The following is a 13,244-nucleotide window of genomic DNA, read 5'->3' as shown; positions in this document are numbered from 1 at the left end:
AAAAATAGCTGTCTCGGCATTGGCTTCTTTAGTACTATTTTGACATACATACTTTGAATTGCTTTTCATCAGTTTTTAGAAGGTCTTTTTTTTTTTTTTGCACTGGATAAATAACATGACAACTTTATATTTTGGGATGTATGGATATAGCATCACCAATTATATGTCATTTAGTTATTTATATTTTTACATAGTAAAATGGAAAAGTTTTTAATTTTTATTTTTTGTACTGCTGCTAAAACACACTGCAATACTCTTGTATTCTGCCCTATACTTGTCAGCATAATACAGAGAGGTGCCCTGTTAGGCAATCTGCAACCATTTCATGCTGGGCAGGTGAGGGGGCTCTTACTGTGGCATCTAGGGAGCTAGGAGATCAAATTAGATTACAGTACACTACAGCTGTAGATGGCACAAGCTCAGCTCCTGAGCCCAAGCCATTATAGAAAAGCCAGGGTCTTTAATTCTGGTGGCAGTGCTTCACAAATACTGTATAGTGGATGATACAAATGAGTTAAAAGAAAGCTGTTTCAGTCGTTTCTGAAAACCCTCACAACCAGTCTATACTGCCGAGTATAGTTGCAGTTGTCCACACATTTCCATGCAGTTAAATGATGATGCTCATGCAGGGCAGGGAGACCCAGCCAGAGAACCTCCCTCCAGCGGTGATGTCAGTGGTAGGCTTGGCCTGCTGGTATTCGGCCAGGCCCGCATCTGAACCACATGGGCACCGACCGATGGGAGGGGGGAGACAGGAGGTAGACGGAGTGGCCAACCACAAGAGGATTTTGCTTTACTTAGTTTGCTTCACTGTGAGTTTGCAGTGAAATCCGCTGCGATTCCCGGTACTGTCAGTTTGTATGGGTTTACATCCTCGCTGCATATTTTTTATCCCACTGTGAGTATGTAAACCCCGTCCCACTTAACCCACCACTGTCCAGTGAATACTTTAACGGTCCGCGATCCGGCCTGCTTCTGTGGATCCCGGCTCCCTGACATTGCACTCAGCCAATCAGTGGCTGCAGCAGGACAGTGCACTGATTGGCTGAGTGGGACATCAGGGAGGCCAGTGCATGGACTGGTAAAGGGGAATGGTGCTTTATATTAAAAAAAAAATGAAAAGTCTGCTGCGAGAATGTAAACCCATATAAACTGACAGTACTAGGAATCGTAGCAGATTTCACTGCATACTCACAGCATGTAATCCGCTGCGATTCCGGTATTTCTGAACCCACACTTAAAGGGAACCTGTCATGCGGTTTGCCGGAGCAGAGCCCGCCCGACCCCCCGGTGGAGCCCTGGAGACTTAATCTTTCCTGGAAGTCCCGCTCCTGCACCCAGTCCCGGGATGGAGATATCACCGTCGGAAGCCGTGCGCGCTCACCAGAGATGAGTCCGACGCCCATAAAAAATGACATGGACGTCCCAGTCATTTTCAATGGACGTCAGACTCACCTCTGGTAATTAGCATACAGCGAGCGCTCAGCTTCCGACAGTGATATCTCTTGACTTCCAGGAAAGAGTAAGTATCTAGGGTTCCACTGGGGGGTCGTGCGGGCTCTGCCCCGGCACACCGCGTGACAGGTTGCCTTTAGGCTATGTTCACACTACGTATATGTCCGGCCGTAGTTCGTACGTGGCCGGATATGTGCGGCTGAAACTATGGCCGTGTGAAAAATAGACATGCGGCGAATTGCGAACATACGGGCGAACCGCGAACATACGCCCGTAGTATAGTTATGCTTCCTAGCTTGTTTCTAAGCGGTCTGAAGCAGGTCATTTACTTGGAAATCTTCGCCCAGCCCAGTAAACCACACAGAACCTTTTTAATATAAAAATCAAGTTTGATTTGGGTGAAAAAAGTATTCCGTACGGGGCCGCATTGAAATCCACGGCCGTGAGTTGGAACAGTTCCGGACGCAAACAATGGTCTTGTTCATTTTTCACGGCGCCGTATACGATCCGGACGTAGGCTCATACATAGTGTGCATTGTGCGGCCGGATATCGTATACATACGCATACGCATCAACCTCAAAACTACGGGCGTATATTCGCGGTTCACACTACGGACGGAAATATACATAGTGTGAACATAGCCAAAAGCAGCATAAATTATTATTCACATACAGATTGGGTAAATCGATTCTTTCCAAATACATGGGTAGAAAAGGAAGGTAATGAGGGTCTTAGTGGTTAAATATTGTAAAGATCCCCCCTCTTCCCCATGTCACCATACCCCCCCTTCCCCCCCCCCCTCCGCCCTGTATGCAAATTAGCTCTTTTCCATTAGCTCTCTAGTGCCACCTATTGGAAGTAGTGACCCTGTAAGTCAATGTCCTATGTCTAGAAGAATCATGAAATATGACTATGTATTATAAAGTAATAGAATATTGTAACTTTAACAAGTTTTCTGGAAAAAAGCTTAAAATCATTTATACTGCTGGTTCCTTGCAATGGCAGGTACACTGTAACTTATAATTAAACAAGTTTAGAATCCATTGTCTAAGCAAGACATATCATTACACATTTAAGTAATTAGAATATGCTTTATAATTAACAATTATTATGTGTCCTAGGCTACAGACCTGGATTCAGGCCTTTGGGGGGAAATAAAGTATTCAATCTATGGTGCTGGATCGGATCCGTAAGTAATGTCACTTTTGTACATATTATTAATGAAGCTATTTAAGACTAAGGTTAAATATATGTTACATTTAGTATTACTTCTATTTTTCCATTGATCTTACTTGGTTCTTAAACATGTATGTCATCATATGCACTGTCTGTTCGATAACAGTTGTGACATGAGGTCATACAAAATATTCTCATATGAACATGACAGTTGGTTGCAACCCGCACCTATAACCAATTTATGGTACATCTTGTGGATATATCAGGAATACAAAGAAATGGAAATACCCCTCTTTCTCCAATGAATGACTTTTTAATAAGTGTTAGAACCATGAGAGTGTGGGCACTCCACTTTTGTTTCTCCAAGATAACAAACTCGTGTAGACCCTATCAAGTCCTAGCTCCTAGTAGGGACAGTGTGGGCACTAATCATAGATGCAATAAACACATTGTATATCATTTATATACATATTATAATTATAGATGAGCGAACCGGGTTCGGGTTCGAGTCCATCCGAACCCGATCGTTCGGTATTTGATTAGCTGGGGCTGCTGAACTTGGATAAAGCTCTAAGGTTGTCTGGAAAACATGGATACAGCCAATGACTATATCCATGTTTTCCACATAGCCTTAGGGCTTTATCCAACTTCAGCAGCCACCGCTAATCAAATGCCGAAAGTTCGGGTTCGGATGGACTCGAGCATGCTCAGTTCGCTCATCTCTTATAATGTTTAGAAAGATACCTATGTCTGATATTATAAAGTGTCTGTGCCCATATGCTAAAGAACGGCTGTTTTTATTATTTTGCAGATGGGTCTTTTAGCTCTTATATAAGGTCACTTTATTCAAGACATTTTTGTACAGATAATTTGGAATTGTGCTCATTGCTCTTGGTGTGAAGGCTGTCTTTCCTTCTTTTGTGAGTCTCCTTGATATTTTAGCAAAGTAGGCAAGTACAATGTCTTTACTGCTACTATATGTCCTTTAGTGTGGTTTAGTATGAGTTTTCTGCCTGTTCAAAGAAAGCCCGCCACCGAGCAAAGATCATGCTGCCCCAAGCAGGGGAAGGTGATGATGGGAGATAATGTCGCTTGAAATGGGGGTTGGGCGTGATTGAAAATCTGTTGGTGAATGGTCAAGTTGGAAGATTGCAAGGAGCTGTGTTTGAAGAGAACTTGACCCATGGTCAGTGTTTGATATGGGCCTGTGGAAAAGTGTCCACTGATATTCTTGCTTTTAGGTATCTGTACTATTAATGGCATATCTTTCTATCCCTCCCTGTTTTTGTATAGGTAGACACCTGTCAATCATAGTGTGATAGACTTCACCCCTAGCACGAAACATATCCCTGGCATGAACTTAAAGGACAACTCTGGCCCAAAGTTTTTTTTAATACTTATGGAAAGTTAGACAAATTCCTAATGTACATTAATTATGGGAAATGCACATATAGGGCTCTTTCCCTTAAAGGGGTATTCCCCCCAAGAGCAAAAAAAATGAAATGCTCCCAAACCTAGCTGGTCTTACTCACCAAGCCCCCTGAGTATTTTGAGCCATCCCCCGTCTTTCTAGCTGCTGCCGTTCCAGAGCTACAAGTTTTTCTAAAAGATGGTCTATAATCAAGATAGGAAACTACATTTCCCATCATGCAATGCTTATGTCTGATGATTGTGTAGCAGAGCTGAGATGGTGATACAGATATAGCAGAGCTGAGATGGTGATACGGATATAGCAGAGCTGAGATGGTGATACGGATATAGCAGAGCTGAGATGGTGATACGGATATAGCAGAGCTGAGATGGTGATACGGATATAGCTGAGATGGTGATACGGATATAGCAGAGCTGAGATGGTGATACGGATATAGCAGAGCTGAGATGGTGATACGGATATAGCAGAGCTGAGATGGTGATACGGATATAGCAGAGCTGAGATGGTGATATGGATATAGCAGAACTGAGATGGTGTTGAGGATGTAGCAGAGCTGAGATGGTGTTGAGGATGTAGCAGAGCTGAGTTGGTGTTGGGGATATAGCAGAGCTGAGTTGGTGTTGAAGATGTAGCAGAGCTGAGTTGGTGTTGAAGATGTAGCAGAGCTGAGTTGGTGTTGAAGATGTAGCAGAGCTGAGTTGGTGTTGGGGATGTAGCAGAGCTGAGTTGGTGTTGGGGATGTAGCAGAGCTGAGTTGGTGTTGGGGATGTAGCAGAGCTGAGTTGGGGTTGGGGATGTAGCAGAGCTGAGTTGGGGTTGGGGATGTAGTAGAGCTGAGTTGGTGTTGGGGATGTAGCAGAGCTGAGTTGGTATTGAAGATGTAGCAGAGCTGAGTTGGTGTAGCCTGCGGCAGCACCCGACCAATCCACCCCGTCTCACCTGCGGCCATCACCACCACGGCATCACTCGTGGCAGCATGTTACTCCCCCCGCCCCCCGGTCTCACCCGCGGGTTGTTCCTTCCCCTCGTCTCACCCCCCCTCTCACCCGCGGTAGAACCATCCCAGTCTCCCTTCTCTTCCGAAGCCTCTCGCAGCTCAGTAGCACCGGAGGTTGGGGTGGGGGGTCGGGTGCTGCCGCGGGTGAGACGAGGGGCGCTGCCGCAGGTGAGACGGGGGGAAGGAACGTCCCGCGGGTGAGACCGGGGGGCGGGGGGAGTAACATGCTGCCACAGTTAGGCCGGGGTGGTGATGGCCGCAGGTGAGACGGGGTGGGGGGGTCGGGTGATGGCCGCAGGTAAGACGGGGTGGGGGGGTCGGGTGATGGCCGCAGGTGAGACGGGGTTGGGGAGTCGGGTGCTGCCGCGGAAGAGACGGGGGGCGGGTGCATGATGAGTGGCACAGGTGAGAGCGGGGAATCGCCGCAGGTGGGGGGGTTGTGGAAAATGAGTGCCGTGGGTGAGGAGGAGGAAGACGGGGGGTGCCGTGGGTGATCGCAGGGGGGGTTGCCGTGGGTGAGCGCTGTCAGTGTGAGCGCAGTCAGTGGGAACAGTGCAGGTGAGCGCTGGGGGGCACAGAATGCTCCGGGGCTGGGGGGGGGGGCACACGGTATGGGTGACGGGGGTGGCTGCTGTTAGAGGGGGAGACAGTGACAGAAAATAAGGCATCCCCCTGAAAATAAGGCATCCCCCGAAAGTAAGACCCCCGCCACCACGCCGATAAGAGGATGGGTGAAGGTAAAGGGGAGGTTGTTGGTTTTGTCTGGTTATGCTGGTTGGTGATGACAACTACTGTATAGTATATAATAAATGTTCTCAATTCTTGTTCAACAATAAGTGTTGATTCTTCTTTATGGGAAAAATAAGACATCCCCTGAAAATAAGACATAGTGCAGCTTTTATGAGCAAAAATTTATATAAGACACGGTCCTATCTTTGAGGAAACGTTATATTGCTAAAAAGTGGCCAACCCCTTTAAATAGCCAACTCGATGTCTGTTTACACTGTCTGATTAATGATGACATTGCCAGATAGTCAAGGGACACCCCCCCAACTGGTAACACCCAGCTGGCAATTTAATAATAAATTTGTAGAGGTGTGGGATAACACAGGTCTATATAAAGATGTTCCTGAATTATTATTATCATCATCATCATCATCATCATCATCATTATTATGTTATATTATGGGAAATAAGTTGGGCCTACCATGTTGCCAGTTAGACCAGCTCTTATGGAAGCAGTAGAAATTAAGTTGCATAGGCCAACAGGAATAAACACTGATTCTGGCATACTAGTGCTCTTTAGGAGCAAAAAATATTTATACATCCACCTGTGCATGTGAACATTTCCATAACATCACTGCTCCAGAAGGAGACATTCATAGTGATTAAAACATGCCTTGGTTTCCGCACAAGCACATGGACCGCACTGCTATTCGCTGGTGATTTATTTTCTCACTAAAACCTTGGAACAAGCTGTTAATTGGATCAGAGTGGGGGAGGGCTGTCTACGCAGCTGGAATGCTGATAACTGAATATGACAGCTGCTCCTATTGCATACATGGAAAAGAAGAGCAAATAATTGTGGCAATTTATTCTGATTTTCTCACTTTTTAAAGGTGGCAAAACTAAATATAGACATGCTGTTTTTTTCTTTCGACATTGAACATTGTGTTAATGTAATTTAGCGTGCTCAGGAAGTCAGCAGGGGGATGAAGCGTCTGCAAATTTCATACTTATTCTGCATTTCCAAAAAGTAATATTTAACTATTTGTTTTTGAACTGTAATTTGCATAAATATAAAAGCCAATAATTCACACCAATTTGGTTGTGTGAAGCAGTTGGCAATATAACATATTTTGAGGGGGAAGGGGCTTGGCCTGATTTGCAGTGAGGCTACAGTCCCATTATATTTTCACGGCTCTATTGGGCTGTACATTGGCGTTCTGTCAAAATGGGATGCCAATGTGGAGTCCAATGTGTTGTCAACTCGCTTATAGACTTTAATGGGTCAAAGGTTGTCTAATTGTTATTTCATAACACATATATGTTGTATGTGCAGGGATCAAAAACAGGGTTGACCCAAAGTCGATACCTTGCATAAAGAGTGTATACATAAAGGAAATGGACCAAACCGAGTCACATGTTCTTCAGACCCACACATACCGCTTACACTTTTAGGCTATGTTCACACTACGTAAAATTACGGCCATTGTTGCTGATGGCAACATCGGCCGTACTTTTACCGTGGTGGAACAATGCCTGTTGTTCTATGGGATCCCGGCCGGAGTGTACACACATTGTGTGCGCTCTGGCCGGGATCCCATACACCGCCACAAACAACTGACATGTCAGTTTTCTGGGGCCGGAATTATGTGAATTCCAGCCGCAGAAAGACCTGTCAGTTCACACAGTGAAGCGAGCGGCTCCGGCCGCTTGCTTCACTGTGGGCTATGGGAAGCTCTGATGCGCCCACATCAGAGCTCTGCGGCCGAAAGATCATCCAGCCGAGATGATCCGGCCAGAGACCGGCCGTTCCGTGACCCGGCCGGGGTCACGGAATGGCCGGTCTCATACGCAGTGTGAACATAGCCATAGGCTATGTTTACACAACGTAAGAGACCAGCCGTTCCGTGACCCATACGAGTCACGGAATGGCCGGTCTCTGAAAAGATCATTACGAATGATCTTTGGCGCTGCAGAGTTCTAATGCGGGCGCATCCGTGCGCTCACGCATCAGAACTCCCCACAGCACACTATGGAGCAAGTGGCCGGAGCCACTCGCTCCATAGTGTGCACTGACATGGTTTTCTGCGGCCGCTATTCATTGAAAACTTACATGTTAGTTGTTTGCGGCGCCACTAGGGATCCCGACTGGAGCGTATACTATGTGTATACGTTCCGGCCGGGACCCCATAGACGGCAAGGTAACGTATATTTTCGTAATAATCAATGGTTTTGCAAAGACATATAGCCTTAGGGAAACGAAGCAAACATAGTAGCAATTAAACAACTTTGTATGTTATAACTAGTTTTCTATGTTAAATGTCACTAACATACCCATCAGCCACTACATAGCTTCCAACTTTTTAGATGGCCAGAATATTATTACATCATTATCTTAATAGAACCATTTGTAAGATCCCAATGGCATCAGATGATGGATTTATATGCAAGTTATGGTTTTATATACAGTTAGGAGCCAAGGAAAGTTTCTGGACAAATGCAGAGTCAAAAAAGGCACATTTAAATTAGTATTTGGAGGAGTAAAATGTATTTAAAAATTTTACTCAGGCAGGTGGTAAAAGAAGAAAAACCTATACTTACCTTACAACCGCTACCACAGGTTCTGGTAGAGCTCTGGTCTTACTGCACAGCACCTCTAGGGTCAGGATCAGCATGTGGCATGGCCAGTATGTGGCTACTGGTTAGTTGAGCCGGAAATTGTTTTTGCCAGCTTTGACCCCAAAATGCTGCTTTTGGAACTAGAGTTCTGCCAGAATGGGGGTTTTGGTGGGGCAAGCTAAGTATAAATTTAGATTTATTTACCTCCCGCCTGAACACTATTAAGGCTACAAACCCACTTGGCGGGTCTGCAGCGAGTCCCCTTGTTGCGTATTTGCAGCGAGACTCGCTGCAGATCCTGGCCCTATACTTTTAATGGCAGACAAACATGCAGCAGGGATGTACATCCCTGCTGCGAGTTTGTCTGCAGCCCACCCCATTAACCCCGCCGGAGCTGATACTTCACCTGATCCTGGCTCCGGCGGTTCCCGATGTCTTCAGCAAGCCGGAGCGGGGACCAGGTGAAGTATATGCTCCAGCCAGCCGCCCGCAGCCCCGGCCGCTCGATCGCCCCCCGGCAGCACCGATCGCCCCCCTGCAGCCCCATCGGGGGGGGGCGGCCGGGGCTGCAGGGGGGCGTGCGAGCGATCAGTGCTGTGGGGGGGGCGATTAAGGGGGGCGTGCAAGCGATCGGTGCCGCGGGGGGGCGTGCGATCGGTGTTGCGGGGGGGGGCGATTGGGGGGGGGGGCGTGCGATCGGTGCTGCGGGGGGGGGGGGCGATCGGGGGGCCGGGGCTGCGGGCGGCTGGCTGGAGCATATACTTCACCTGGTCCCCGCTCCGGCTTGCTGAAGACATCGGGAACCGCCGGAGCCGGGATCAGGTGAAGTATCAGCTCCGGCGGGGTTAATGGGGTGGGCTGCAGACCCCCCGTGCTCATCGGTCACTGATTGGTGGCTGTTCAATGCCGGAGTACACTACCCATTGAACAGGGTTTGTCTCTGTACATTGTATAGCAGTGGTGACCCGCAGCTCAGCTCCTACTCACTTGAATGGGTTCTGAGCTACAGTTACACATAACCAACGCTATACAATGAACAGAGACAAACACTGTTTACTCTGTAGTGTGGCACTGAACATCTTTTTCCTCCTCAAAAAACCTAGGTGCGTCTTAACATCAGGTGCTTCTTATAAAGCAAACAATATGGTACTTTTTTTCAATGTTCCCTTTCCTTTCCTTTTCTTAAGAATTTAATAAGAGTAGAATTTTAACATGTATGAAAATATATATATTATTTACATTGCATATATTGCCAACAGTGTTGATGCTTTTACATTGTATGAACCTTTTCTATGTTCAATAGACAAGGTTCTCTAGTAAGGAGAAACAGATTGCTGAACTCAGGGAGAACAGCCAAATGACAACACTGCCGGCTGCTAATGAAAGCGCTCAATGCAGTGAAGTCCTAGGTGCATTGCCCCCTGGGAAACATGAGTATGCAAAAGAGGAGTCCGTGTTTTGAGACTCTTCAATGAGGCTCCACGGACTCCTCTTTTGCATACTCTAGTAAGGAGGGGGTGCTCCTGTAAGGAGGGGAGCTGGTGGTAGGGGATTCATTTCTGGGATATATATACAGGTTATAGTCAGTAGATTCTGGAGAAGGGTTGTGGATCCAGGAATTTATTCTGATTGCCGGATTTGGAGTTGGGATGGAATTTCTCTGCCTAAAGTGATGTTTTCTAGACTTACAAACTACACAAGCCTGGAGAACATAAATGGCTGCACATCGCGCCCGTGCTTGATGTGAAAGCTTACAAACTACTAACAGTCTAACTATGTAATGATATCCAGGTCAGGTTAAGACAAATAATACAGAAAGCTGATCCATCTACCATGAGTGTAAGATAGCCTTTAGGAATGCTTGATCCCAGGCACACACTACCATCACGTATCTGAAACCTGAGGTGTCAGAATGAGCAATATAATGTAGATAAATTGCTCCACTGGATGAACAATGCTCCTTGGAATCACAATTGACAGATTAAATATGTTTTGTATTTTTTTGTCCTGCAGCTTTCTTATTCATCCCTCAACTGGAATAATCTATACACAGCCTTGGGCCATCCTAGATGCTGAGGAAAACTCAAAGTATAACTTTTATGTTAAAGCTGAGGATACTGAAGGGAAGTACAGCTTAGCTGAAGTGTTTGTCACTGTCTTAGACATTAACGACCATTGCCCAGAGTTCAACGAGAATATACAGGAAAAGACGATGGTTATTGGGACCCCAGTAAAAGTAGAGGTAAGCATTTCTTTATAAAGTGCACACAATTAAAGTTTTTTTTTTTCTGGGACTTTTTTAAAAAATCTAGCCTTAATATTCATAAAGGATTTGCCAATAAATGTTTTTAAAAAATATGCCTTCCTCTGGTGCCCACTGGCTTAAAGTAAAACTGTCACCCCCATTTTGCATTAAGTCTTCTCTACACAGGTAAAATTTTGCAGTTTTTATACCTTGTTTTATACGTCATGGTGCTTGTTCCAATAAAAAGTGATCTTTTATCATCTGCGGATTGTGCTATATGGGCGGGACTTCATGGCCAAAGCCCCACTTAGCCCCACCCACAATGCCACCGTTGGCCCTGTCCCATCACCGTAGTTACCGCCTCCTCCATGGCCATTGGTATGTGGCAACCTAGAGGGGTGGGGCCTAGACCTTTAGGCTGGCCTGTCCCAATGGCTGTTGAGGGGCAGGGCATAGGCGCAGATGACATCACATGGGCGGGGCCAATGGTAGCGTTGCGAGGAGGGCTGATTTGTGCTTCGGCCGTAAAGCCCTGCCCAGATAGCCCAATCCACAGATGATAAAAGATCACCTTTTACTGGAACAAGCACCATGATGTATGATATAAAATAAGATATGAAAACTGCTAAGTTTACTCTTTACATCTATGAAGAGAAGTCATAATGCAAAACGGGGGGCAGTGTCACTTTAAAGTGTACCTGTCGTTATAACTTTAAAAATCGAAATCAACAGGAGATGTAAAATGAAGCAAGTTTTTCAATTTACATTCATTATTTTTTCTTGTAGTTATCATGCTATAAAACAAAGCTGAACTTAAAATCCAGGTCCACTCTCCTGAAGGCAGATTTTCTACACACAGGAATTCCGGCCAGTACAGAGAGTCACAGCTCAATGTGTCAATCAATGGATTTACTGTTTTCTGATTGTTTTTTTGAGAAAAAAAAGTCAGAAAACAGGAAGTGCCGTGTTCTCCATAATCACTAAAAAAAACATAATGAATGTAAATTGCAAACTTGCTGTATATCACATCTACTGTTGATTTACATTTTGAAAGTTATAACGACAGGTACACTTTAAGTGCAGCTGCATGGAAATACTGCAGTAGTGTCCGCACGTGCCTTCTCCTCTATCACTCTTTGTGCAATTCATCGGACATCATATAGCAAAGGAGACAAGGTCAATATAAAGCACAGAGAAAGCCTCTAGAGCTGGCCTAGATTAATGTTTCCCCATTCTGGCAGGGCAAATCTAATGGGTATTAGGTCTACCAGACTTTTCTTCAACACAGATATAAGGGGAGAAAATTAGGCTGTTGGATTACAACATGCCCTTTAGTTCTGAAGGGAGCTAAACTGCAAACCTCTAGCAGTGGATTACACCATACTCCTTATTCAGGATACATGTATGCTCAGCAAAGCCATGTGTCCATGTGTGCAGTTTGACAAGCGACAGCTACCCTATGTATATGGTTCTGCCTCTACCACCCACATATTGCTGATTACCATGTCTATTTGTATATAAACCCATAAATAAACACACACACACACACACACACACACACACACATATATATTTCTGCAGTTTCTGCATTTCTGTAATTTTTTCCTAGTACAATCACAATATTTTCCTCCTTAGGCAACAGACCAGGATGCTGAAGAACCGAACAATATAGTAAATTATTCCATTATGCAAGCTGATCCAGATAACGTTTTTGACATAGACCAAAACACTGGTGAGATAAAACTCAAGTCCTATATTAGGTCTCTGGATGTTATTCAGAACATCACACGTAACAAAAACTGCAAGTGGTCTGTGGTTGTACAAGCAAAAGACAGAGGCTCCCCATCATTCAGTACAACAGCAGTGGTTAAGATTGATGTTACCGAAGAGGTGAGTACTTTTTAGTACTGTAATATATATATATATATATATATATATATATATATATATATATATATATATACTCTAGTATTTGACATCTGTTCTTCTGGTGTGTATAATGCTTCCATACTGTTCTTCTGTATACTGTGTCTTTTATTCTTTTCTGCATACTGCCTTTTAAAGAGGAAGTCCCACAAACACAAAAATCGTCTGGTGTCGGTGCAGGTTCAGGGTTTGAAGACAGCAGATAGCTGTCATCTTCTCCTGGAAACTGGGTATGTTATGTACCTGGCTCTTCCAGCAGCAACATCACCGCCTGGCGTAGCGATTGGTCGCTCAGCCAGTCAGTGACTGGTGCGGTGTCCCGTCCCAGTTATTGATTGGCTGAGAGACAATCACTCATCCGGGTAAGTGACATTGCAGCTAGCAAAGCTGCTGAACCCTGGCTGCTGTGAATGGGATGCCGAAGTGGCGCTACGAGGCATGAGGAGGGGTGATTTTACTTGTTTATTATTTTCTTGCATTCACTGCCTGCCGATTTTAATATTCATTGGACTTCTTCTTTTATTTCTGTCCTTTGCTTCTGTTCTGCTTTATTCTGCTACTTTGCCTATATATTTATGTATTGCTAATATTCTGCACAGCGTACACTGCAGCCAGCATCGATAATGGTAGAGGTGCTGACTAACACTACTATAAAAGGAGGGAGGGC

The 13,244-nt window shown here is 45.2% G+C and overlaps 1 protein-coding gene across 1 annotated transcript in view; it reads left to right on the top strand.

The window, feature by feature from the left end:
* The window catches only part of CDHR1 (cadherin related family member 1), a 67,001-nt gene that overhangs the window by 35,249 nt on the left and 18,508 nt on the right, over positions 1 to 13,244 (top strand). The window contains exons 14-16 of the mRNA XM_069979222.1: positions 2,578 to 2,645; positions 10,420 to 10,648; positions 12,287 to 12,541. Of these exons, the coding sequence (XP_069835323.1) occupies positions 2,578 to 2,645; positions 10,420 to 10,648; positions 12,287 to 12,541 (552 nt within the window). The remainder of the gene's footprint in view (positions 1 to 2,577; positions 2,646 to 10,419; positions 10,649 to 12,286; positions 12,542 to 13,244) is intronic.

This window comes from Dendropsophus ebraccatus, chromosome 8, assembly GCF_027789765.1.
Source record: "Dendropsophus ebraccatus isolate aDenEbr1 chromosome 8, aDenEbr1.pat, whole genome shotgun sequence".
NCBI lineage: Eukaryota > Metazoa > Chordata > Amphibia > Anura > Hylidae > Dendropsophus > Dendropsophus ebraccatus.
This window is presented reverse-complemented; position numbering and strand designations above follow the sequence as displayed.